The sequence below is a fragment of the Chelon labrosus genome (assembly GCF_963514085.1).
Source record: "Chelon labrosus genome assembly, chromosome: 23".
Lineage (NCBI taxonomy): Eukaryota > Metazoa > Chordata > Actinopteri > Mugiliformes > Mugilidae > Chelon > Chelon labrosus.
Genome location: NC_140356.1, coordinates 5,946,597 through 5,970,774, shown reverse-complemented (window position 1 = coordinate 5,970,774; position 24,178 = coordinate 5,946,597). Strand labels below are relative to the sequence as shown.

The following is a 24,178-nucleotide window of genomic DNA, read 5'->3' as shown; positions in this document are numbered from 1 at the left end:
CCCATTGATTTGTGATTTTTGTCTTTTTTGATTTTTTATTTTCTTTTTTACTCAGGCAAATTAAGAGGGCTCTCATTCAAGTCTGTCATCAGGTCAACTTAAATAAATTTATTAATTTCTTTTTTTGGCATTATTTTTGGCAGTTCTGGCCATCCATACAGAAAAGAACAGACCACAAATCAATAAGGCTTCAGTTTCACTAAAGAGAGCAGTATGAAAGAAAGCTATAACGGTGTCGTTCAGTCTTTGAGAACTGTTGACCTACCCTGAATTGGATTTTTTTACCCAGGTGCATGAAAAACACAAGAAGAAGATGTATGGAGCCGAAGATAGAAGACAGCAGCACACTGAGAGATCAAATCACCCATTCGGAAAGACAACACAACTGCAGCCTGATTAAACAACCAAGCGCAGGTCTGTTTGATAAGAAAACAAACCACTGTGAAGTTATCACATCAGTTGATTGACTCTTAACTTCCTCCTCCAACGCGCTGTGTTTTTCCGTTGGATCCTAATCCAACTTTCAAAGCAAACAGACGCCGACAGTAGTCTGATTGAAATCTATACCTCGATGGCATCAGTGGAGCACTCTGCTTCGAGAACGGTGCACTTCCAAATAACAGCGATGCTGACGGGGATAAAACGACAACAAGCACACGGCAGCCTGATATGGAGGTGTGTTAATAAAGGGGTCGTTGCTGTGTGCGAGTAGCTGCATGCTGAAGATAAAGTCTAATTTTCCTACAGTGCTGTGCTGCTGGATAGTCATGACAAAAACCCTGAGTTGATGGGGAATGCAGCAACCTCTGCAACTGAACGTTGAAGCCAACATTTTGTGCCAATGGCTGCAGTTCCTACAATGGCCACTTGAGGCTTTCTCCAAACCAGAGTCAATCTACACAGACATCCATATTAAAAGTTTACATCAGAAATAAACATGTCATCAGCTTTGAACAAAATATAGACCATCCAATTAGGTAACTACATCTCTTTGACCATTTCTGAATTCGTCGGGACTTAAGAGAAGCCAGGTACAACAAAGATTGTGGCGACCAGAGCCACCACACTGTGCTTCAAGGTGCTTTTCAGAGGTCCTATGGGTGACGTCACATGGCCTTCATCCATCTTTATACACAGTGAATGACAAAGATTCATGTCTTTGTCTTTTGCATAATACAAACTGTTCTGTTAGTTGTTCAATGACCCAAATCAAAACAACTACCTTAACTGTCAATTACGTATCATTTGTAGCTCAGTTTGCAAGGAAAGTGTATCAGTGCACTCTAATAAAGACTTGAGTCAGAATCAAATTGTGATACCAAGCAGCATAAAATGTGCAACTGATTGGATTTGGTCAGGCAGCACTAGATCTTATCAGGTTTCCAAAGGATGACAGGAATTCCTTACCTAAATCTTGTTGTTGTATCATATTCAACATAATGAAAAACCAAATAAAGAAAACAGGCTTATACCGTACGTCAGCCATCTAATCACACAAGAAAATCTCTTCACTCATCCCTCTCTTAGTCTCTGATGGCCGACAGGAGACGCATCAAGATAATGGGAGAGAGCTGAAAGCAGATCACAAGTTCTACACGCTGTGCCCAGTTCAATAAAAGCTGAAAAATGTGTTTGGGTGTGTGTCGGTGCCAGATACACGTTAGCCAACTTGTTGGAGTTATGAAGTGGCAGGCGTCCAGTTCTCTGCTCCTTCACTCCGAAAACACACTTAATACACACACACACACCCACACACACACACACACACACACAGACACACTTAGAATTTCGGCTAACCTTTTCCCTTTTGTACCAACACACACGTGCCCATATATGGTTTAGCTGTGTATCTCAAGTGGTGGTCGACCATCCATCTGCGTCTCCCTCTCTCTCTCAGCAGGGGTCATCATGGCAGCCGCCAGCGTCTTTAAATATTTGTTTTTGTCGTTATTAATGTGGACTCCGCCAACCAGACAGTCAAAACAGTGAATTATACTGAGATGTCGTAATAGTAACAGTGACATTTTGTTCTGTTCTACCAGTTTAGTAGGAGGCAGATAAACTTTCTGACTTGGGTTTCTCTCTGTCCCGGAGAGACATGTTGAACTGCATCCTCCTCCCAGTGTTTTGGAGATGGCACTAGTTTGGTTAGCGGTGATCGGAAGCCCATAAATTTAAATTTATTGTCTCGTTTGTTTAATTTGCACAGAACTGAAAAGTAAAAACAACAATTTGTGGTTTCAGAGGGCACGGGTAAATAGAACATCTGCAAAACCAAAGCAATAATTTTGCCATTGTGATTCTTTCGTGGATTGGAGAAGACAAACTGTGTTAATGTAGAGCTTTAATGTCAATGGGTTAATGTCATCGCCATTATACAGACTCAGGCTAGCTGTTTTCTGTTGATTTGAGTCTTTATGCTAAGCTAAGCTAACAGCTGAGTCATATTTAGCTTTGCATTTCGCGTTTAGGCATGAAAATAGTAGCAATGTTCTCATCACAAACGCGCCAGAGCGCGAACATGCATAACTTAAACCGTGGATAGATCTGTATGGCTCTTAGTGCCCAGATCACACATGCAACTTTAAAGTTTTGACAACTTCTGGCTTGTCAGATGGATCTCCTCGGACCTATTTTGCAGTCACGATACACTGTTAACACCAAATGTGTCGCCAGCGCCGCGTTTCTTAATTACATCACGATTTGCGCGATTCCAACTGTTTCTGAAAGCTGAGACGTTGAGTTTTACAGCCAATATGGTGTCATTGCGGTAATTTCGCTCGCCCCTCTCCCAGGATGTACTCTTTACTGTTACACTCTTTTAACATGCAGTAAATTGTAAATGCCAGATATTGAGAGTTCAGGTATTCTGGGAAAATGGGCACTTACTCAGAGGATATTTAATGACCTTTTCAAAGCCAACATAAGCAAAAAGAAGTTCAGGCTGACATTTTGAAGCTTAGGGGTTAAAGGGTTAAACATGTTCCCCTCAATCAAACTGTAACTATTGTCGTGACTTTTGCAAGAACAGCTAAAAGTGTAATCCACAACAGCACATCCCTACTGGAGGGAAAGTCTTCATGAATGGAATGGCTACGCCGAGGCTCTTTCTTGTTGGAACAGATTTCTTGTTTGTTTGCTTGTTTTTTGCCCTTTGTCTCACTTTCTCATTTCCTCTGTCTGTTTGACATCGCACACACATTGCTGCTATCCACCACACACACACAAGTGCAGCCATCCCTCGCTCTCCCCCGCAGAAGCAGCAGGGAATCACCAGGAAGAGAAGGAAGAGGAACACGCAGCAGTGTTTCCCTACCGACGCGGTCATCCTTCTTCACATTTAGCCATTTATGGCCTCCGCCAGCTCCACCCATCGTCCGAACTTTCTCCCTCTCTCTGTCTCACACACACACCCACCTCAGTCAAGTCACAGGGTACACAGTTTCATTGCCGTTAAACTCAGTGCATACACAGCAGGTTCTATTAACTGCACCACCAAGACAACAACAAATGAATATACGGCTTCAGCCTAGATCATAAGCCACAATAACATGTCATCAGCTAGAAATGAACACAGCTAAAATCCAGGACAGTGCTGCGAGCGTACATGGACATGGATTTTAATCAAACATTTGTTAAACACTAGCACGCTTGTTTGCCACCTTTACCTGACCGACAAGACGATCTTTATCAGCTTTACCTTGGCTGCATCCAGTAGAAAGATAGAGCAACGTGCCGTGACAAGTATGGCTGCACAAAAACATGGAATCAGGAAGAAACCATTAACCCGGTGGTGTTTACATGCAGTTTCTTGTTACGTAGCACACTAACAAAATACTGAGGGCAAATACTGAGTGCCCTTAAACAGTTGGATGGTTTTGTTCTTTTCCACAAGAACTGACAGAAAAATCAGTTACCTTACCTTGAAATAGGTAATGCAGTTGTTGGAAAAAAAATCTTGTAAAACAAAAAGCTAATTGTAACTACATTTTTGCGTTTCTGCTGATTCCTGCTCTACATTGATTTGTTGCACACGTGTAAACCGAGCTTACGGTTCACTAAATGCTAAGTTCACAGAGCATAAAGATGGATGGACTTCTGAAGAGCACGTTTGAAGCATAGCAGAGTGGCTCTGGCCGCCGCCATCTTTGCAGGGGTCTCTGCTGTTTCAACCTTACTGCGAAAACAAGGCTTTAGGAGGTCGCAGGACGAAACGATTCCCTGAATCCACATACTTTTCACTACATACTCATTATGTGCTATTGTTTCACATACTTTTTTTTATATCCTGTGAGACTCCTGCTTTGCATTGTGGGATTGTTAGTGGTGTCCAATGTTTGAATACTACAGTAGTATGCACTTTGCGTTCTATTGGTTTCAAACCATAAATCTGCCATACTGTTTCAGTATGTGATCTGCTTCATATGCTTTTATATGATGCTAAGCTAACTGTCTCCAGGCTATAGCTTCACGTGTAATGGCCAGAAATTCATCCCATTCAACAGGAGATTAAAGAAGTACACTGTTCATATCCAGTGTAGTCAAACCTGACCACAGCAGTTCTTTCTTACTTTCAAGGAAGAAAAAGCTTTTATCATAACATATATGAGCACAATGGGTCCGAATGTCCTCTCTGCATGATGAACAAGTTCGCTTTTCTTTAAACTATGGATGTCTGCTCTACAAGGACTACGTCAAAACTGTCAAACTCGGCACGTGTATGTATTTTTTTCCACTGTGTGCCCAGCTGGCTTTTGTGTCATTTTTACCCAAAGAAATGAATCTGGGTGGTGGTGCTGTGGTTGAGCGAGATTACAGACTTCAGAGCTCCAGACCATGGGAGGAGACCTGCTGCACCACGGGCTATAGAAAGACAGCAAACCACAGGCCTGTCATCAAAATACACAAATGGTGCTTTGGCTCTGGAGGGAAACCAGTGAGAAAACGAGTTCTACAATGTCCAACTTCTTAACTGAACGGTTAAATGATATTTGGGTCAGCTCAAAGCGCAAACTACAAAACGATGTTTTCAGTGAAATGGCATAGCTCAAACATTGCACAAAAAACAGATTTAATTTGCAAATTCATTTAGTCAGTGAATGAAAACGGTGTTTAAAAAGATTTCCTACATTTGCAGCAGACGCTGTTGCTGTGTTTTAGCCCGTCTCTGTCATACAGACCTCATTCCCATACTCTACTCTACAAGCCGTCAGATGCGAAAGAGATAGAAATGCCAAAATATGAAATATAATTTGTCACAAGTCTTCTATTTACTCGAGCACAATTACATAAGCTCTGGCCACAAGTGCAGCACTTAAAGGTGCCCTGTTGAGTTCTTGTAAACAATGTTATGTTTACATTCGCCTGGACCACTCGTGAAAACATTGCTCTGTAGGGCCATTACCACTCAAAAACAACGCAGGGGGCCTTTAAAATATCCAAAGTTAAAGTACTCATTAAGCACAACGGCTCCCGCAAGAACTTAACAGTATTACACATATTATAGTATTAACATACTGCTATTATTGCCCAATTAAGATGTGAGCAGAACATTGCTCAAATTTGAGATAACTTACTGTTGTTTTATTAACGACAAATGGTGAAGCTTAATGCACTGAGTAAAAGGAAGTTGCAGAAGTATGAAGTGCATAAATGTAAAGAATGTCAGAGTGTAACTGCAACACACAACACTAAGTTATTAGCGTTGTACTTCTCTGGGAGCCAAACATGCTCTTTATCTTGATATGTGCATGTTAGTTTAGAGTTGCTGTGACTTGTTTTGGAGGACGTTCAGGCTTTGTAATCTTATCTAGCCTTCAGTCCCTCTCAGTGCTGATTTCAAGTCCAGTGCATCAACAGCGGTATCAAGCCAATCTGTGTGATTGTTGCCCGGGATCCCAACACATAACCTTCCATCAGGGGTCCTTTAGTCTCAGGTTTGGCAGGCACCTGTGCGCTGACTGACCCTAAATCGCATTGAGATGTGGGCTGTTATGCAACACTCGGGGCTGCCCATGAATGCCAATGACATCCTGGGACCCAAGGGGGGAAGGTGAAGGGAGATGAGCAGCAAAGTGAGATGAAACTGGATATCAATGAGGATTAAACCCACTCCTCGGATTGTATTACAGTTGATATTATGAATCTGTTCAAAAAAAACCAAAAGGATTTATCCATCATCACAAATGTTACAATGCTGTTTACTTTATAAAAGAGAAATGCCATTCCGCGTATGTGGAGTGTGACATCTATCAACACAAAGCCTGATGAGATTAATTTGATCTCAATCCAGAAACACTTGTATATTTTGGAAATATTACTCGTTGCCATGGGAGAGAAGCTCGCCTCAGAGTAAGCTCGGAGTATGTCATGACCTTCCTCAAAGGTTTCTCCCTCCTAGTAAAATATCAGGGCTCCTGGCCTGACCACAGCTTTGATCATCTCCACACCTCAGTATCGCAGTCTCCTGAAGAGACGCGCCACACATGGAAACACCAGAGGAAAGACTCACCAGTGGTTGCAGCAATGATCCCTCTGTGACGAAGCGTTGATCGGATGAAGAGGAACGGTGGAGAACAAAAATATAAAAAGTTGGTGGTTCCGCTGATCACAAAAAAATGATGCGTTTGACCTTCTCGGGCGCGGACGCGGCTCGCCTCTGGATGGAGGGATGAGATGTGCGCAGCGGGATGTCCAGCCGGGAGAATGAATTGATGGGTCCTGTCCGGGCAGACCGAGCTGCAGCTCTGACTCTGATGAATGAATCCTTTAAACAGACGGTCAGTGGAAATATACGGAGCGGAGCTGCTGGAGTTCCCGACACTCTGCTGCCTCTGACCGGGCTGCGGCTGCATGCCGGTGCATGTGAGCAGTGAGGGGCGACACCGACCTCTAGTGGCAAGAAATGAGAACGCAGGCTGTGGCCTAATTAAAGAGAGATTTCTCAAATTCTAGGTGAATAGCAGGTAAACAACAGAGCCTAGTCATGCGAGTTTCAGGTGGACAACACCCACAGATGTTCACATTTATACCTCAGCTCCCTACCAGTCATTTAGAGCTAAAGAAGCTACTTGGATGAGTGGTGAAACATCTTGAAGAAACTCTACCAAGTTGCCCTCGTTTCAGCTTGGTTTTTGTCTTATAAAGTGGAATTCCACCCTCGTAAATATCACCTGAATAAAGATTTACAAAGCGAAGATATATTACATGAAATAAGAGTTAATAAAAACATTTCTGAGAAGTAAACGTTCCATAATGATTTGATTCAATAGAGCTCAACTACTGAGAAGAGAGAAATAACCCAATAGAAATGTTTCCTGCTGGCCCAAGCCAGCTTGGTAATGATGTTATCATGTGCTTCTTTGCAAAATGTAACTTAGTGACTTGTTTTATGGTTGCGGAGCAGTGGAACAGTCATTGGTTAAGCAATTTCATGAAAGAATCAGGTTTCTCTGACAGCTCTCCATCTAAATGTTGTACTGGTGCATGGCTTTAGCACTGAATTGCATTTACCTATTATTTGTGTATTTGTATTTTACATTACTGATTGATACCACTATACATCAGCAAAGCCATGAGTGTACTGTAAACACTAGAATGGACTGAATGACTGGGGTAGAGGAGGCATTGAAATTTGAAATATAGTACGGATAAAGGAGTTACAAAAGAGACTGACACCCACAGAAGTCTCTGGATTTCATTAGAAGGAGAAGAATAAAGTAGAAAGAAGAGGAAAAGAGAACAGCAGGTCCTTTAAGTCCTACAAGTTGTGATGTGTGGCCTTCCTGGATTTGACTTGTTGTCCAGTTTATCTCACAGTCGCTCGAACGGATTGAAATCTGGGGAATTTGGAGGGAAAATCAAAACGTTGAACTTGTTGTTGTGCTCCTCAAGCCAGTCCTGATCTATTTATGCTTTGTGGCAGGGAGCATTGTTCTGCTGAAGGAGGCTACAGCTATCAGGGTCTACCATGTCCATGAAAGTATGTACGTGGTCTGTAACGTGGCAGGAGCCAAGGTCTCCCAGCAGAACATTGCCCAAAGCATCACACTGCCTCCACTGGCTACTTAGCCTTCTTCCTATAGTGCATCCTGTTGCCATGTGTTCCCCAGCTGTGGACTGGGTTCAGCATGGGCACCCTGACTCACCATAAAATACAATGAGGCACTGACCAACAACAGCAACTGACTGAGGCAACTAGCTGACTTCAGTGCCCTCTGTGCTACAGGTGATTCGCAGGAAGAGTCACCCTCTGCTTCCTCAATCACAATCAGTACATGTGTGTAAATGGTGACTCCATTGCAATGCTGAATCAATATTGCACATACAAAGTAATGGAACCCACTGGTCTCAAAACAAACAGAACAAACTGTGACGCACTGTGTGTTCCGGCACCTTTCTATCAGAGCCAGCATGAAATTATTATTAGAGCTCGTGCTGTTGGATCAGATCACACGGGACAGCCTTCACTCTCCACGTGCATCAGTGAGCCTTGGCTGACCCATGACCTTGTTGCAGTTTTGGAGACGCTCTGACCCAGTCGTCTATCCAGTCGATATATCAATATAACCCTCCCAGTGACAGGTGTCATGGTAAGAAGACAGTCAGTGTTATTCACTTCACCTGTCACTAATCATAATGTTATGGCTGATTGGTGTGCAACGTGACGTGAAATAAAAACTGTCAGACCTCAACTTCCATAACTTACTGTTGTTTTATTAACGACAAATGGTGAAGCTTAATGCACTGAGTAAAAGGAAGCTGCAGAAGTATGAAGTGCATAAACGTAAAGAATGTCAGCGTGCAACTACAACACACAACACTAAGTTATTAGCGTTGTACTTCTCTGGGAGCCAAACATGCTCTTTATCTTGATATGTGCATGTTAGTTTAGAGTTGCTGTGACTTGCTTTGGAGGACGTTCAGGCTTTGTAATCTTATCTAGCCTTCAGTCCCTCTCAGTGCTGATTTCAAGTCCAGTGCATCAACAGCGGTATCAAGCCAATCTGTGTGATTGTTGCCCGGGATCCCAACACATAACCTTCCATCAGGGGTCCTTTAGTCTCAGGTTTGGCAGGCACCTGTGCGCTGACTGACCCTAAATCGCACTGAGATGTGGGCTGTTATGCAACACTCGGGGCTGCCCATGAATGCCAATGACATCCTGGGACCCAAGGGGGGAAGGTGAAGGGAGATGAGCAGCAAAGTGAGATGAAACTGCATATCAGTGAGGATTAAACCCATTCCTCGGATTGTATTACAGTTGATATTATGAATCTGTTCCAAAAAAAACAAACAAAAAACAAAAGGATTTATCCATCATCACAAATGTTATGGCTGATTGGTGTGCAACGTGACGTGAAATAAAAACTGTCAGACCTCAACTTCCACCACAGCAGAAGGAAGTAAAGCATCTTCTCATACATTCTTCCCGGCATAAGTTTCTTTTTTTTTATACACAGATGCACGGTACGGTCGTTTTGTAGAAGTTGCATGCTGGCCTTTAAAATGAATGAGCTGGGTTCATCATCTGTAAAGGAGCCGTACATGAATGCTGCACATGGGCTGTTTGCTCTATAGGGAGGTATGGATGACGCACCACAGAAGGGGGAGGACAATTTGTCCTCATCGCTCTCAACATCGTCCAGTTGCTAAGCCTGGTGTGCACAATGTCTGACTCAATACACAAACAAATGCAAACATAAAGAGACTACTTAACAATGAAAAACACACTACATGTATGTTCAGTATGGGCTGTTTACACCACTTCTTTTATAGACGACTAGTAGCACTGTAGCTCTTCTTCCCACAGGGGCCTTTGATTCTCACCACAGTCACTCTCATGCAGTTACAATAGAAAATGCGAGAGCTCTGAGAATATATCTGACCACATACCACACACACTCACAGCTGGTATACTGCTGAATAAGATCTGCATAAAAAGATTAATTAATCATTGTGCATATCCTTCTATAAAGTTGTCTATCTATCTATCTATCTATCTATCTATCTATCTATCTATCTATCTATCTATCTATCTATCTATCTATCTATCTATTATTAAAACACTGATTTTGTTTTTCTTTAATCATCCTTTTGTTGAACGACTTGTGTTCTTGGGCTCATTGTCTTGCTGCATGACGCAGTTCTCTAAAGATGCTTTCTTTTAGAATTCCATATATTTCAGAATCCATTGGTCCATCAAGCCGTCAAAACAAGATGCAGCAAAACAGGCCCAAAAAAGACCTGCATGACAGTTTGGTATGAATTCACTTTGTGGGTTGAAGCGGGTTCATGAGTAGCCAGCCTTCTGTTTCCTTCATGTGCAAAAGATCTCAGTCTCAGACATAGTGGGAGATGAGGATGGGAAAGGTGGATTTCAGATGGGGAGCAGAGATAAGGGCATCTATCAAATAGCAGACCTCTAAAGTAGACTACTATGTATTTAAAATGACACCACAAAACACTGCCAAATAAACCACAAAGGAATTTGTTCATTCTACTGTTAATACAGGTCCATCGTTTCACAAACAGAATTTCCTGGTTTGCGTTAAATAATGAAGATAAGAAAAAAGCACTGTGGACACCGTTAAGGTGAATTCTGTCTCTTCTCTGAAGTCCTGACTCTTGACTGATGGGCAATGTAGTGATTCTGCCATCAGGTGCCTAGTTGAAAAGAAAAGAAAAGAAAAGAAAAGAAAAGAAAAGAAAAATTAACAAGTTCAAGTGTTAAAGTAGAAAAAAAGAAACGCAAGTCTTTAGAAACACTGTGAGTGTTCGTGTCGCTCAGCGCGCTCCCTCCTCCCACTTTCAGCACTTCCCTTTTCAGAGTCTCGCTGCGCTTTTACGCGTGGCTCTAGAGACGCAGTGTCAGAGATCAGAGCGCTGTGCAGAGCTTCAGTGTATGAGGGTATCCAGCCAGAGCTGGCACCGTTGCTGGAAAATGATCCTGCTGCTCGGTCTGCTTTGTATTCTCTGGGGAGAACAGGGTCGGTGTCTGGAGGAGGATGGAGGAGGTTTCGCCTTCGATGGAGACATCCGCCACTTCGCAGTGGCCACCAACACGGTTTATATCGCTACAGAGGAGAAGCTGTACCAGCTGAGCCACGACCTGACTCTGATCCACAGTCTGACCCAGAGAGGAATCTTGAAACCCGGTAAAGAGTCGGTGGATGATCAGTTTGACCGGGTCTCTGAGACGGCTGCCTGGAACGCAACTTTCAGCGTCAACTTATTATTACCATTTGTTAAGAACGACGCTCAGATCACCTGCGGTGTGACCGACAATCAGTGTGGTTACTGCGAGGTTCTGGACCTGAGGAACATCTCTAACCTTCTGTACAGAGAACACGTCCAGGTGGGACCACTGAGACGCAACAGCTCGTTCGTCGGTATTCTGGTGGATGTTAAGAAGAATCCAACTCAGACACAGACTTATATTCTGACCGCGATGCAACCCGAAAAGAGCGAGTGCTTCTCTGATGCTCAGACCATCAACCTTCAGGATGCAGATCACAAAGACCAGGGAGGTATTTTTTCTCTAACTGATGCATCAGGAACCACACCTATGATCAAAAATAAAGGCGATGTGGAGTTTGTAGACGGATTTCAGATCAGCTCGACCATCTATCTGCTCTCCAACGTAAGAAGTGAGGCTAAAAGTAACAAAGTCCGTCTCATTTGGCTTGAAGGCAAAACAAGTAAAACCCAAACTCTCAAGTCTCTGCGGGGGGCGACTCTCAGAGTCTCTGATGGTGAAGACAGCAGACTTCTGGCCTCCTCGGTCATCCCAGGTGCACAGACGGTGCTTTGGAGCGGAGTGTTCAGTGTGGACGGAGAACAAAGCAACACTGAGCTGGTGGTGTTTGACATCAGTCTTGATCTCAGCTTAGAGAAAGATAAAGATCCAGACTTCTACTATGTGGGTAGTCCCAACCCGAAGCAGGTAAATAATGTTTTAATGGTGATTAGATGTTGACTCTGCCTTTCACAGTATGTCTTTTCTGGTCGTTCATCACTTCCTTATTGTGTGGTTCCTACAAAGTCACTAAACTAAACTACAAACATATATTGACTCACTTTGAGGACGTTCTTTGTATGTTCTGTTCTGGTTCTCAGCCTAAGACCCTTAAACCAAAGGCAGTACTCTTCAGGCAGCCCTACATGACCTCTGTGCTGGCAGTGAGGAAGAAGACATGGATGGTTTTCTTCATTAGTACAGGAGATGGGCAGCTCATTAAGGTAAGTGTGTATAAAGAGTGTTGTTATTGTGGAAAATATTATCTCATCAGGCATCTTGGTTTCCTTGAGGTCATATTAGGGGCCAGACCTTTCTCTAGACAACAGCCTCACTTTAGCTGGAGCCACGGACAATTAATTAAATTATACTGCTTTGGGCCCGTGAACTCCGGGCTCTAAATATTGGGGTTGGCTATCATGAATAATTAATAATTACCAAAAATAATTTTTTATTATTAAATAATTGGATCTAAATTACTAGATAACCTCGGGGCACCACCCTTCTGAGAAGGGAAAAGATCAAATCAGTCTCATAATATTTACTAAATTGTCAGTTTGATACTCATGGTGAGCTTCCATCACTTACCACCAGGTTCAGGTCCCAACAACTGTATATACTGTATATATCACTAACTGTTTGTTTGTTTGCTGGTTTTGTCTTCAGTAAGTTCAGTTCATGCCATATCGGGTTGAGATTACTTGACTGATTCAGCCATTGCAGAATATTCAACTTTACCTTTTTCAAAAACTCCTGGGTTGTTTTCACAGTATTTTTAGGATCATGGACCATCTGTACTGTGAAGCACTGTCCAATCATATTTGCTGCATTTGTCTACATCTGAGCCACAGTTTACCTCTGTACACTAGAGAATTCAATGTCTTCAGTCACATCATCAATAACACTAGTGACCCAGTGGCTTTAGAAGTTATGCATGCTCATGATTCACTGTCCTCACAGTGTTTTACAGACGATGTTGTGTAGTTAAAGGCAAGGTCATGTCCAACTTTTACCAACATTCATTTTGTTGTGGTGATAACTGTAAGATGCTAGGTGACCAGAGAGAGATTTGTGACACAAATGTAAGGGCAGAAGCAACTGCTGATGGAAACAGGAAATAATGTGTGGACCAGGGAGTTGTTTGAGACAGCAATGGAAAGAGCTTCATTTATATGAGACAGAAACAGAAACCTTGATAATTATGTGATTCACTGTAATAACCACATTAAAATGAAACAGAATCTAATGAGTACTGATACCTTTGTTAGGTGGTTAAACACGATTTGGCACTTAAATACAGTTTTTGCATGCCAAAAAAATGCATCCAAATATTAGTAGCATGGACTGTACGTGCTTTTTTCAACATTTTGTGTAGGACAGCGTTCTTTAGCAGCATTCACTGCGCTGTGAGTGGTTTTTTTTTTCTTCTCTCTGTGCGTGTCTTTCCACCTGTTGGTTTCACGTCCTGTGTACCACTTCGCATACAGACCACAGAATTCTAATAGCTGTTTGCTACTTGTGGTTAGTCTTCACTCAGTTGTAGGGTGAAAGATGCCTCGCTTTATTGAGTCCATGTCAGATATGTGTAACACCCTCAGAAATAACAGCACAACTTATGGTAACTGCTGATCAGTCATCAATAGCTTGGAGGAATTTTAGCCCTTTCCTCAGTACAGAACTGCTTCAGTTCTGAGATATTGGTGGGTTTTCCATATTAATTGCTTTGTTTAGCTCCATTCACAACATTTCTCTTGGATTAAGGTCAGGATTCCTCTGTGACCTTTCTTTCATAGAATGACTTGTGCGCTATCAGCGATAGCAAGCCAGATCAGGTGGAGATCAGACCATGACAAATCCCTTTTAAACATAATGGAGCAATGAACACTGTAACACTTGGAAACACTTCTGAACAGATGCAACTCACAGATATGTAATATTGGCTAATTTTCTTGAATAAACAAATACACAAGTATAATACTTTTGTTCAATTTGTTTGATTGGGTTCTCTTTGTCTACTGTCAGGACTTGACTGAGAAAATCTGCTGATGTTTTGAGTCATTTTTATGCACAATGTTTTGAGGCACACAAAAACTTTTCCATGCTTTTTTTTTGAAGACACGTGAAAAAAACAACGTTGAACTGATTCTGAACTATTACTGTATGTGTAGCTAAAGTCTGATATGTAGTAGCTTAATTCTCTGTGCCATTCTTTTTGCAAAAGAATAAAGAAAACAGAATTGATACTAGGCTTTTAATAAGATTTACTGATGATAAACATTTAGAAGTCAATATTATGAAGTTGATTACAACTATTTAACATAATCTTCTTCGTTGTAGCTAAATGAATGTGTAAAAATCTGATATTTGTATTCTTTATAATACGACAATTTTCTTTATAGATCAGAGCTTCAATTGCTTTTGATTTGAAGATATGTAACACAGATACATTGTTGTTGTCAGCTTGCTGTGGACAGGAACTATCACCCTGCTTGTCCCGCGGTGCTCTACAGGGCCAATGATGACTGCCAAGTGTTTCCCAAAATACAACTGGATCAAGTCGATCAGAAACATGTGTACGTGGCATTTAGAAACCAGGTACTGCTGTTACTCACTCTCTATTATTTTAGTGTCACATGTACCTTTAGTCAGGGGTGGTGCAGCAATTTTAAAAGTGGGGGGGTTCTAGGGGTAGCACATGAGCACTGCAACCACCTTTGGCTCCTGTTTCAGTGTCCAAAACTAAAGCAATACCATGTTCCCTCCCTCTCCTCTCATGTTCTCCCCTTCTTCTTCTCTTATGTTCTCTCCCTCATCTTCTCCATGCTCTCCTTTGTCCTGACTCCTGGACTTCCCTTCCTCATCCTACATAAAGAACTCAATGTTAATATTCCTGAACATGGTAGTGTTGAATTATTTTATGTAAACTTAGAACAAACCTCTACAGCCTTGATTTTGATGAGGAAACATTCATTTGTTGTTCTTTTATCTGCTTTTTATTAATTATTTTGTTGTTCTAATCTGTTTTAACTAATCTTTCATCCTAGCCTTTATCATACTCTATATTATTATTTTATCCCTCTTATTATTTAAGATTTTAATAGTTTTATTGCATTTCATTGTCTTCATTTCTATTCTTTTCTAGTTTCTGAGAGCAATAAAAGGGATGAGTTGATGGAGGGGATTTTCTTCATTGAAAAGAATAAGGTTTTAAGCTCCAACAAATACCTTTAAGTTACGTAAATGAACACCTACATGTCATTAATGCAAGAATATGTACTACTATAAAATTTATGGATTGACAGCTTTCTGTTTCCCTCCTGTCACCTGATTTCCTTGAGAGGACAAATAAGTCAATTTTCTGCTGCCTTTCCCTTTTTGGCATTATTCACAAAAAGAATAATGATAATGTTGAATAATATCAAAATCAGAGGATGACTCTAGAAAACTGTCAGTTACCATTAACTTTACTGGGCTTGCATTAACTTTGTTTGCCACCGGGCTTGCTTAACATTAGCTGACATGCTACAAAGCAAGACATAGTTTAGTTATTCATAGAGAAAATTCTACATTATTAACTTGTTAAATTACCGTTTCATACCTCCGCTCTGTTCGCTGTCTGCAGCAGTGATTGACGGTAGCTCCGTGTTAGCATGTAACAGTTTACTTTGCCGGGCGGCCGAGACTAGTGGGTTTGGTCAAATGGCTGTAATTGGCTGGATGGCTGTCAATCAATCTTACTTGACCAATGGGTTTTCATGTCTGGGGGACTGAGGTGCACTCCATTTCAGTACGCTGGTACACTGCCAGGGCGGGCAAACGGTTTAATACCTTAGGAAAAAGTTGGGGGGGATGATATCACCTTGTTGAAAAAGCGGGGGTGTTGCAGCACCCCCATCCCCCACGGGTGTGACGCCCACGCCTTTACTATAAGTGTCTCTAAATGTCTGTTTTTTTTGTTTTTTTTTTCCCAGATGAAGCGTGTACCTGTATCAAAGTGCAGCACGTACACAAATGTAAAGGAGTGTTGGTCTGCACAGGATCCATACTGTGTCTGGTGTGGCTCTAAACAAAGGTCAGAGAAACAACATCTGCATCTGACATCTTCAAAGACCCTTCATGAACTTGGTTATAAGAGATTTCTCTTTTCCCAGATGCACATTTGAAGACGACTGCAAAGATTCTGACTGGTTGTCCATTCCTGATGATTTCCAAGAGAAAATAGTTTCTCACAAAGTTGTAAAGAACCCCAGTGGAGAGGTACAGGTTATACACTAACACTATAAAACTGTAACTATCAGTTACTTGTCACTCATCTCTCTTCCTTTCTCAGATCACACTAAAGATCCAGACCCACCTGACTGTGAACTGGGAGGAGTCTAACTTTGCCTGTCAAATCTCTGCATCATCTGGAGAACTTTGTACACAAAATAGCCCTTCTCTGTTCCCACAATGCACCTGCAGTCTATCCAATGGCTCAATTCCTGCTGACGGTCAGTAACTTTAGATAAATAATCCAGTTAACTTAAAATCTCACAATCAGGGAGGAGTTGTAGATGTTATGTTGTCATAAATCAGGCCTGTTCATTAATTTGCAACATGTCCCACCATAACTACATACAACCAAAAATATCAATGAGAGAGACGACTCTGACAGAAGAAATATTCTACCAGTTAACACATCTGTGTTGTCATGTGGTAGAGGTCAAGACTCTGAAGTTCATCATATTATTTTCTCTAACAGGCCTGGATGTCATTGTAAAGATCAGACTTGGGAAGACGCTACTTTCACAGCGACTGAAGCTAACCAACTGCTCTGACATCAGTGGACCTCCAAGTTCTGTCTTGTAAGTCCATTCGTATTTTGTAGAAATCAAAGACACATACTGTGATTAAACTATCATCCTTTGATCATAGTTGGTTGTGACTGTGCTTCATCACCATGGAGGATATCTATGATATATATAGACATATTTTTATTACTTAAAAAGGTAAAGTATTTCATTAAATGTAAGATAGACTATAACATGTCAATACAGATAACTTAAAGGTAAGAAAAAGATATTTTTACAAATCAAAGCATTCACAGTAATAGTGAAAAAGAAGGAGCTGCCTTAAAATCTATAAGTGAGTTGAACCAAAAGTTTTAAGACGTTGAAAGAAAGAGGGAGAATAGTTTCACGCTAGCACCAACTCCATTTGTTCTCTAAGACAAACAACAAACAATCTTGGGAGCTAGCATCTTTCTCAGCAGTTACGTACATACAACAGCAATGATTCAGGCTGACTGGAAGACCTGTGATTCTGTGGCGTTGACTTAAATAAGAAGGACTAAAGACAACTTACAAATGATGTCTTGAAGAATTCTGCATTCTCATCTCCAAGGAGGACAGGAAGGTCAAGGAGGACTGCTGTTCGCTTCGCCTCTACAATAACCATCACAGTTGCTACTGCTGTAACCCATTAGCTCTAATGAGAGCTTGGTGACAGTAAGGTGTTTTACATTGAATGGTAGTGGTGATGATGGACAAATAAACCAAAACTTGGCAATTTAAAGACATTCAGTTAACCAGCAACCTCTCACCAACAGATATTGAATAAGATATCAAAGTTTAATTAATAAATATTAAATGTACCATTTAGCTGCAGCTCACCTTCACATGGCCGGGCCAGAAACTCTTCTTTTGCTTCGAGTGTAGTAGACAGCAGCCATCACCAAGAACGTCTAGCCAAGTGCTGCCACCTAGTGTCGGGCATAAGTATCAGGTTTCTCTGGGTTTTAGGGGCGGGTCCTCATCACATACTGTTGCATTACTTAAAGGGGAACTACTGTTTTTTTTTTTTACAACCTGGACCTTATTTCTGGCATAGAATCTGATTATTTACTCACCCATATAACTTCTGTGTAATTTGTAGTCAATAGGGAGATATTTAGATCTGCCTATATCCGTATAGTGGGAGTGACTGGGGCACTGAAACGCAGCCTCTTAATAACACATTATCTGCAGCGAAACTCGTTCATTTCACCAGTATTTTGTTATCGTATGCTAGTGCTATTCTCCATTGAGTCCGGAATTAGCTGTTATCATCATCAGGGGTCTGTAGATTGACCTACAGACCCCGGATGATGTCTTCTGAGAAATAAGGCCCAGGTAGTAAAAAACAGTAGTTTCCCTTTAATGCTGATGACTTTAAAGTTGTATTAACTAGTCGTAACTTGAGAGTCTGCACCCAAAGCAAGCACATATCAGTTAAGATTACTTCCTGTTTTATTAGAAATGACGTTTTACAGTGTAATTGACATAGTACTATATTAGTAATCATTGTGATCCATGTGAGTAGTTGTTAATATGTGTTTGTTTGTTCTTCAGGTGTCAGCAGTGTATCAAGGCTGGCTGTGGATGGAACGAAAACAGCTGTTCCTGGTCCAATCAAGGAGTGGAGAATGTAATAATGTTTGTTTTTATTTGAGGTTGTTTTTAAGATAAGCATGGTTCATATTAGCTAATCTACAAGAATACGCTGATTAAATTAAATGAAAAATCCTTACAGAGGCATTTTATCTGTTAAAATTGGTATTCTAATATAAATATGTTTTAAAGATTCACTTATTTGCATGGAGTAGGCCAGCTGAACCAAGGCTGGATGAACTTAGTTTATAACAAAAAAAGATAACACATTTTGCCAATGTGTCATGGGGTTATGAATGTGCATTTATTATGAAATTTTATCATACTTTGGAAGAACATCCACATCTACCTGTTCCCTAATTATGGAGCAGTGTTATGAAAGTATAATTATATATGCATTTATACTGTTAAATACTTTTCTACCAACTGTTTTCCTGCATTTGGTAGCTGGATTATCTGTTTAAAATCGTTGCATCTCTCAAGTTTTATGGATCTTATATTCTAGTTCTGCACACGGCAGACAAACACACTAAGAAAGATATTACACTGTATTATATAATAGTTGTTCTGTGTCTGAATATACCTTAGGTTAGCTATGTACAGGTTTTTTTTTATATATATCTGAACAAACATTAAATGCAACAGTTTCTGGATCAACTGTACAGTGACTGTAAACTTGCTGAATTTATTCCCCCACTTCCTCCTGCAGGATAATGTTTGCAAAAACATGGAGCCTGGGATTAACTTTCCTGTGAGTCGGAACCTCAACTGTCACACGCATTGCTCCTCTGACAAATCATCTACATTCACTAAATTTTATAACTGTAGGATAATGTTTTAAAGGTGATTTTTGTGTTTGTTTGTTTTTTGTTAGAAGCCAGAAATCTCCTCCATCACTCCCAGTGTTGTGTCTTTCTATGGTAGAAACCATGCATTGTTGTCAGGTCAGAACCTCATTAATGTGACCAGAGTGAGGATCCAGACAGACCTAGACTGTACTCCACAAGAGTGAGTCACTTTACAGACAACACTAGAAGACCTACACTAGAAAAACACTTACTGTGAACTGACATATTCTACAGTGTCATGTTTTCTGTACATTTTTGTTATTGTGATGATGGTGAGTCTTGATCTGTTTCTCTTTCAGATCTCCTGTATGGAACAAGACTGCTGTGAGTCTGACGTTCCACATTCCCAGCACAGATAAGAAAGGTGTTGTCAAAGCTTGTGTTCTACTGCCAGATGACAGTTGCCACGGCAACACTGAAATCACATATCAATCAACGCCATCCTGCACCGATATTGCACCGAGCAGTACCTGGGCCAGGTAAGTTTTAATTAGTCAATTTAATACTGTTAACAATATGCACAGTGGTAGGCCCTCCAAAAGAACCAGGGATAAATACCTTCTCTCTGATTGGCTGCTTCCCCTGATTGGCTGCTGTTCCATGTTATGCAGTGGGAAGAGGAAGGTCACACTCATAGGGGTCCACCTGGAGTCTGTGGAAGGAATCACACACAGCCACAGCCAACAGGAAGTCCAACTTCCCAGAAACAGCAGCAGTCAGGTGGGCCTCCAGACACAATGCCTCTTTGATATATAACATTAATTACGTTATATGATATGATATCTTGTAAATACTATATTGTATTTAATTGTGAATTAAATACAAAGTAAATTAAAATTAAAATGTATTTTAAAATAAAATAAAAAACAGATATAGTATCATTGAGACATTTCAGTCAGGTTTTAGACCATTACACACCACAGAACATGCAGACAAGGGAGAGAGAGCGCAATTTAAATTCTTTAAACCTTTTGAAAGAACTTTCTTAGTCACTAGAGCTAACCTGACATAGTTCACATTTCACACTACTTTTGGTGTACCACAGGGTTCAATTTTAGGTCCAATTTTATTCTCCATCAAAGTGCTTCCACTTGGCCAAATCATGCAGATGACATGCAGACATATTTTCCATTGATCTGGCGACCCAAGAAGCCTAGCTGCTACTTTAGATCATCTCAACTTAGTTACTCAAAAAAAGAAGTGATAGTGTTCAGTCTGGATCTCTTATCAGCTACCAGGAACCCACTACCAGACATTCAGCAGCAGTATTTACTTTGAGTTAAGTGTTGAACAGTGTATGAAAATGTGGACTCTCTTGTGTTTTTTGCCTTTGACTTTTGCTTTTTACCTTACTTAATTTTAATCTGACCTGCTTTAGTTGGCATTGTTTAGCTCTGTTCTATTTATATATATATCTATATAGATATATCTATCTATCTATATATATATATATACATGTATACATGTATATACAGTCCCTGACAAAAGTCTTGTCACTTATCCATTTTGTAGAAACAACAGTTTATAACCTGACTTTTAATTAATCCATTGGTTTTAGAAATGGCTCATATGAAAGCTAAAACCCTCCCAAATTATGTTTGATATACTAAAATAAATTTGCTTCACTGAAGAAAGATTGATCATTTAATGAACACAGAAAGGTCAGATTTTGGCAAGACAAAAGTTTTGTCGCCTACAGAAAGTAATGTGAAAATTGAACAAATCATTTACTTCAAATACAAAAATATGATGCATAACATCAGTGAATTAAGTACTGGTGCTGTGAGATCCATATTTAATATCTTGTATGACTTCCATGAGCTTGAAGGACTGCATCCATGCGGTTCGACAATGATTCATACAATTTATTGATGAAGTCATCAGGAATAGCAAAGAGAGCAGTCTTACAAGAATAAGAAAAAGATTTGAAGAGACTGGAGATGTTTTTGACAAGCCCAGGTCCGGCAGACCCCGCAAGACAACTGCTCGGGAGGACCGTTTGTTGGCTCGAAAATCCAAGGCCAGCCCCTTTTCCACTGCAGCAGAGCTCCACCAGGCCTGGTCACCTCAAGTCCCCGTGTCAACCAGAACAGTTTGTAGAATCCTGTCTCGAAATGGCCTCCATGGTAGAATCAGTGCCCAGAAACCAGCACTAAACAAAAGGCAATTAAAAAAACGTGTGGCATTTGCCAAGGCCCACAGCCTGCTAAAAGGATGGACGCTGGAAAAGTGGCAGAAGGTGGATTTCTCAGATGAATCTTCGGTTGAATTACATCACAGCCGCCGCAAATATTGCAGGAGACCTACTGGAGCTCGCATGGATCCGAGATTCACCCAGAAAACAGTTAAATTTGGTGGCGGAAAAATCATGGTCTGGGGTTACATCCAGTATGGGGGTGTGCGAGAGATTTGCAGGGTGGAAGGCAATATCAATAGCGTAAAATATCAAGAAGTATTAGCTACCTCTTACATTCCCAACCATAAAAGGGGTCAAATTTTGCAGTAGGATGGTGCTCCATCGCATACTTCCATCTCTACATCAAAGTTCCTCAAGGCGAAGAAGATCAAGGTGCTCCAGGACTGGCCAGCCCAGTCACCAGACATGAACATCATTGAGCATGTCTGGGGAAGAATGAAAGAGGAAGCATGGAAGACGAAACCAAAGCATCTTGATGAACTCTGGGAGGCATGTAAGACTGCTTTCTTTGCTATTCCTGATGACTTCATCAATAAATTGTATGAATCATTGTCGAACCGCATGGATGCAGTCCTTCAAGCTCATGGAAGTCATACAAGATATTAAATATGGATCTCACAGCACCAGTACTTAATTCACTGATGTTATGCATCATATTTTTGTATTTGAAGTAAATGATTTGTTCAATTTTCACATTACTTTCTGTAGGCGACAAAACTTTTGTCTTGCCAAAATCTGACCTTTCTGTGTTCATTAAATGATCAATCTTTCTTCAGTGAAGCAAATTTATTTTAGTATATCAAACATAATTTGGGAGGGTTTTAGCTTTCATATGAGCCATTTCTAAAACCAATGGATTAATTAAAAGTCAGGTTATAAACTGTTGTTTCTACAAAATGGATAAGTGACAAGACTTTTGTCAGGGACTGTATATAATATTATGTTGAGACATTAAATTGCATTGCTTACTGGCCATGTCAGCATCATTACCATGTCATGCAAGCCACACCCAGTTTTGATTATATATAACAGATGTAAATTCCCCACAGCAACTCTCCTATGAGACACCTGCAGCTTTAAGCCCTCAGATGATTTCTGTCAGCACTGTGTATTTGAAAGTAGCCAATCATTCCTTGGCCTGCTCCACAACTATAACCTACTATCCAGACCCTGTGTTCACCACCTTCACATCCACAATGACAGCGGATGGGGCTCGCATCACAATACAGGTCCACCTTTTAACTTTTTTTTATGATTATTTTTATTTTATATTTTCTTAACAAATGTGCAAACATCAAGCATTTGTCATTTTATCATTTCAGAAAAAGGCAGATAAACTGGAGATGACAGCAGCAGAGTTGTCAGTGTGGGGTGTGAATGACGAAAATAAATACCCCTGCATCATGGAAGTCAGAGAAACCAACAACCAGACTGACTTTTTCACCTGTGAGATACAAACCACATCCATCTATACATTTCAGAACATAGAGGTAAAACATTCCTTTAAACTGGAAAATACTGCAGTTTAGTTTTAATGCAATGATTTTCAAATAGAGACATTTACCTAAAACCTTTGATGACCACAGTAAATAGATTTTTGACTGACTGATCTTTTGTGACATTCCACTGTGAAATTTCTTTTCAATAGAAGTGCCATTATTGTTTTCTAGATAAGGTATGGTGGCCAGACAGTGAAGCTTGGTCCTCCACATTCAGATCATCAGGTTGTTCTGATAGTGTGTTTGTTGCTGATACCCTGTGTCATAGGTGGTAAGTGTTTTTGATCCATCAACGATTTATGTCAAAGTCACAACTTGCACATTGCATTATGTTTAATGATTTTTCTGTTCCACTTAATAGAGGAAATTCTATTTTTCTGCTCAGTTTGAATCAGTAACTCTTCATCTTTCAGTGTTGGTGTTTATCTGTCACTGGAAAAAGAGACACTCCGCTGAGATGAACAAGCTCTGACCATGAATGTCTAGTTCTCCAGCCATTCTCACAGGGAACACGTTCACCTGCTGGCTACAAATACGTATTAAAAGGCTTCCTGCTTTCTTTATTTTCAGTCAGTATTTTTACGTTCTTCTTCTTGTCTCTGTTGGTTGATTTGTAACTTTGTGGTTCAGATGAGACTTAAGGCAGCCACTGCTAGCAGCCAAGAGTAATCCCACACAATCCATTTATCGTTGTGTATATTTATCATACAGACCTCAGAATAGCAGTAATCCTCCCCTCTTCTTAATCCCAACCAGAAAGCAAATAAGTATATTTCCCAAAATCAGGAACTGTTCCATTAAAGCATCAGGCCATTGGAGCTTTTTGACATTTACTCTTTTGATACAGGCTATAGAAGTAGTATATACAAAGTCATTGTATTTTAGGTGGAATGTTAATATTAAGAGACCATTCAAAGTACTTATTACTTATGCTGTACTTATTATAGGTTTTGACTTATTTTTTATATATTTTTTATACCAGTGTTTACTTCTATATACTTTTAAATGACCATATTGAAATAAATGCTTATTCTATTACTACCTTGTAATTATTTAATATTTAATGGGCAATTAGAGAAGTATTGACAGTGTGATTTATTTCTTGGTTTTCCCTAAATATATATATATATATATATTAAACTTCCTCTTGTGTATAAAATCTTTACATTGGGATTTGCAGCCAGCTGACCAGTTTGTCCTCCAATGCCATG

The 24,178-nt window shown here is 40.4% G+C and overlaps 2 protein-coding genes across 2 annotated transcripts in view; one reads left to right on the top strand and one right to left on the bottom strand.

The window, feature by feature from the left end:
- Positions 1-7,148, bottom strand: part of rerg (RAS-like, estrogen-regulated, growth inhibitor) — a 42,349-nt gene extending 35,201 nt beyond the window's left edge. Inside the window, exon 1 of the mRNA XM_084573902.1 lies at positions 6,512-7,148. The gene's annotated coding sequence lies outside the window, so the exon portion shown is untranslated. The remainder of the gene's footprint in view (positions 1-6,511) is intronic.
- Positions 7,149-10,833: 3,685 nt separating this feature from the next.
- Positions 10,834-23,439, top strand: LOC311508873 (plexin-C1-like; the record flags this gene model as incomplete). The annotated part of the gene is made up of 16 exons (XM_084573862.1): positions 10,834-11,944; positions 12,118-12,240; positions 14,477-14,611; positions 15,988-16,088; positions 16,168-16,273; positions 16,347-16,506; positions 16,758-16,860; positions 18,385-18,460; positions 19,133-19,174; positions 19,298-19,431; positions 19,571-19,750; positions 19,883-19,991; positions 22,518-22,697; positions 22,791-22,914; positions 23,236-23,238; positions 23,381-23,439. The coding sequence occupies exons 1-16, from the start codon at positions 10,904-10,906 to the stop codon at positions 23,437-23,439; spliced, it is 2,676 nt and encodes an 891-aa protein (XP_084429988.1). The 5' UTR covers positions 10,834-10,903.
- Positions 23,440-24,178: the final 739 nt, after the last annotated feature.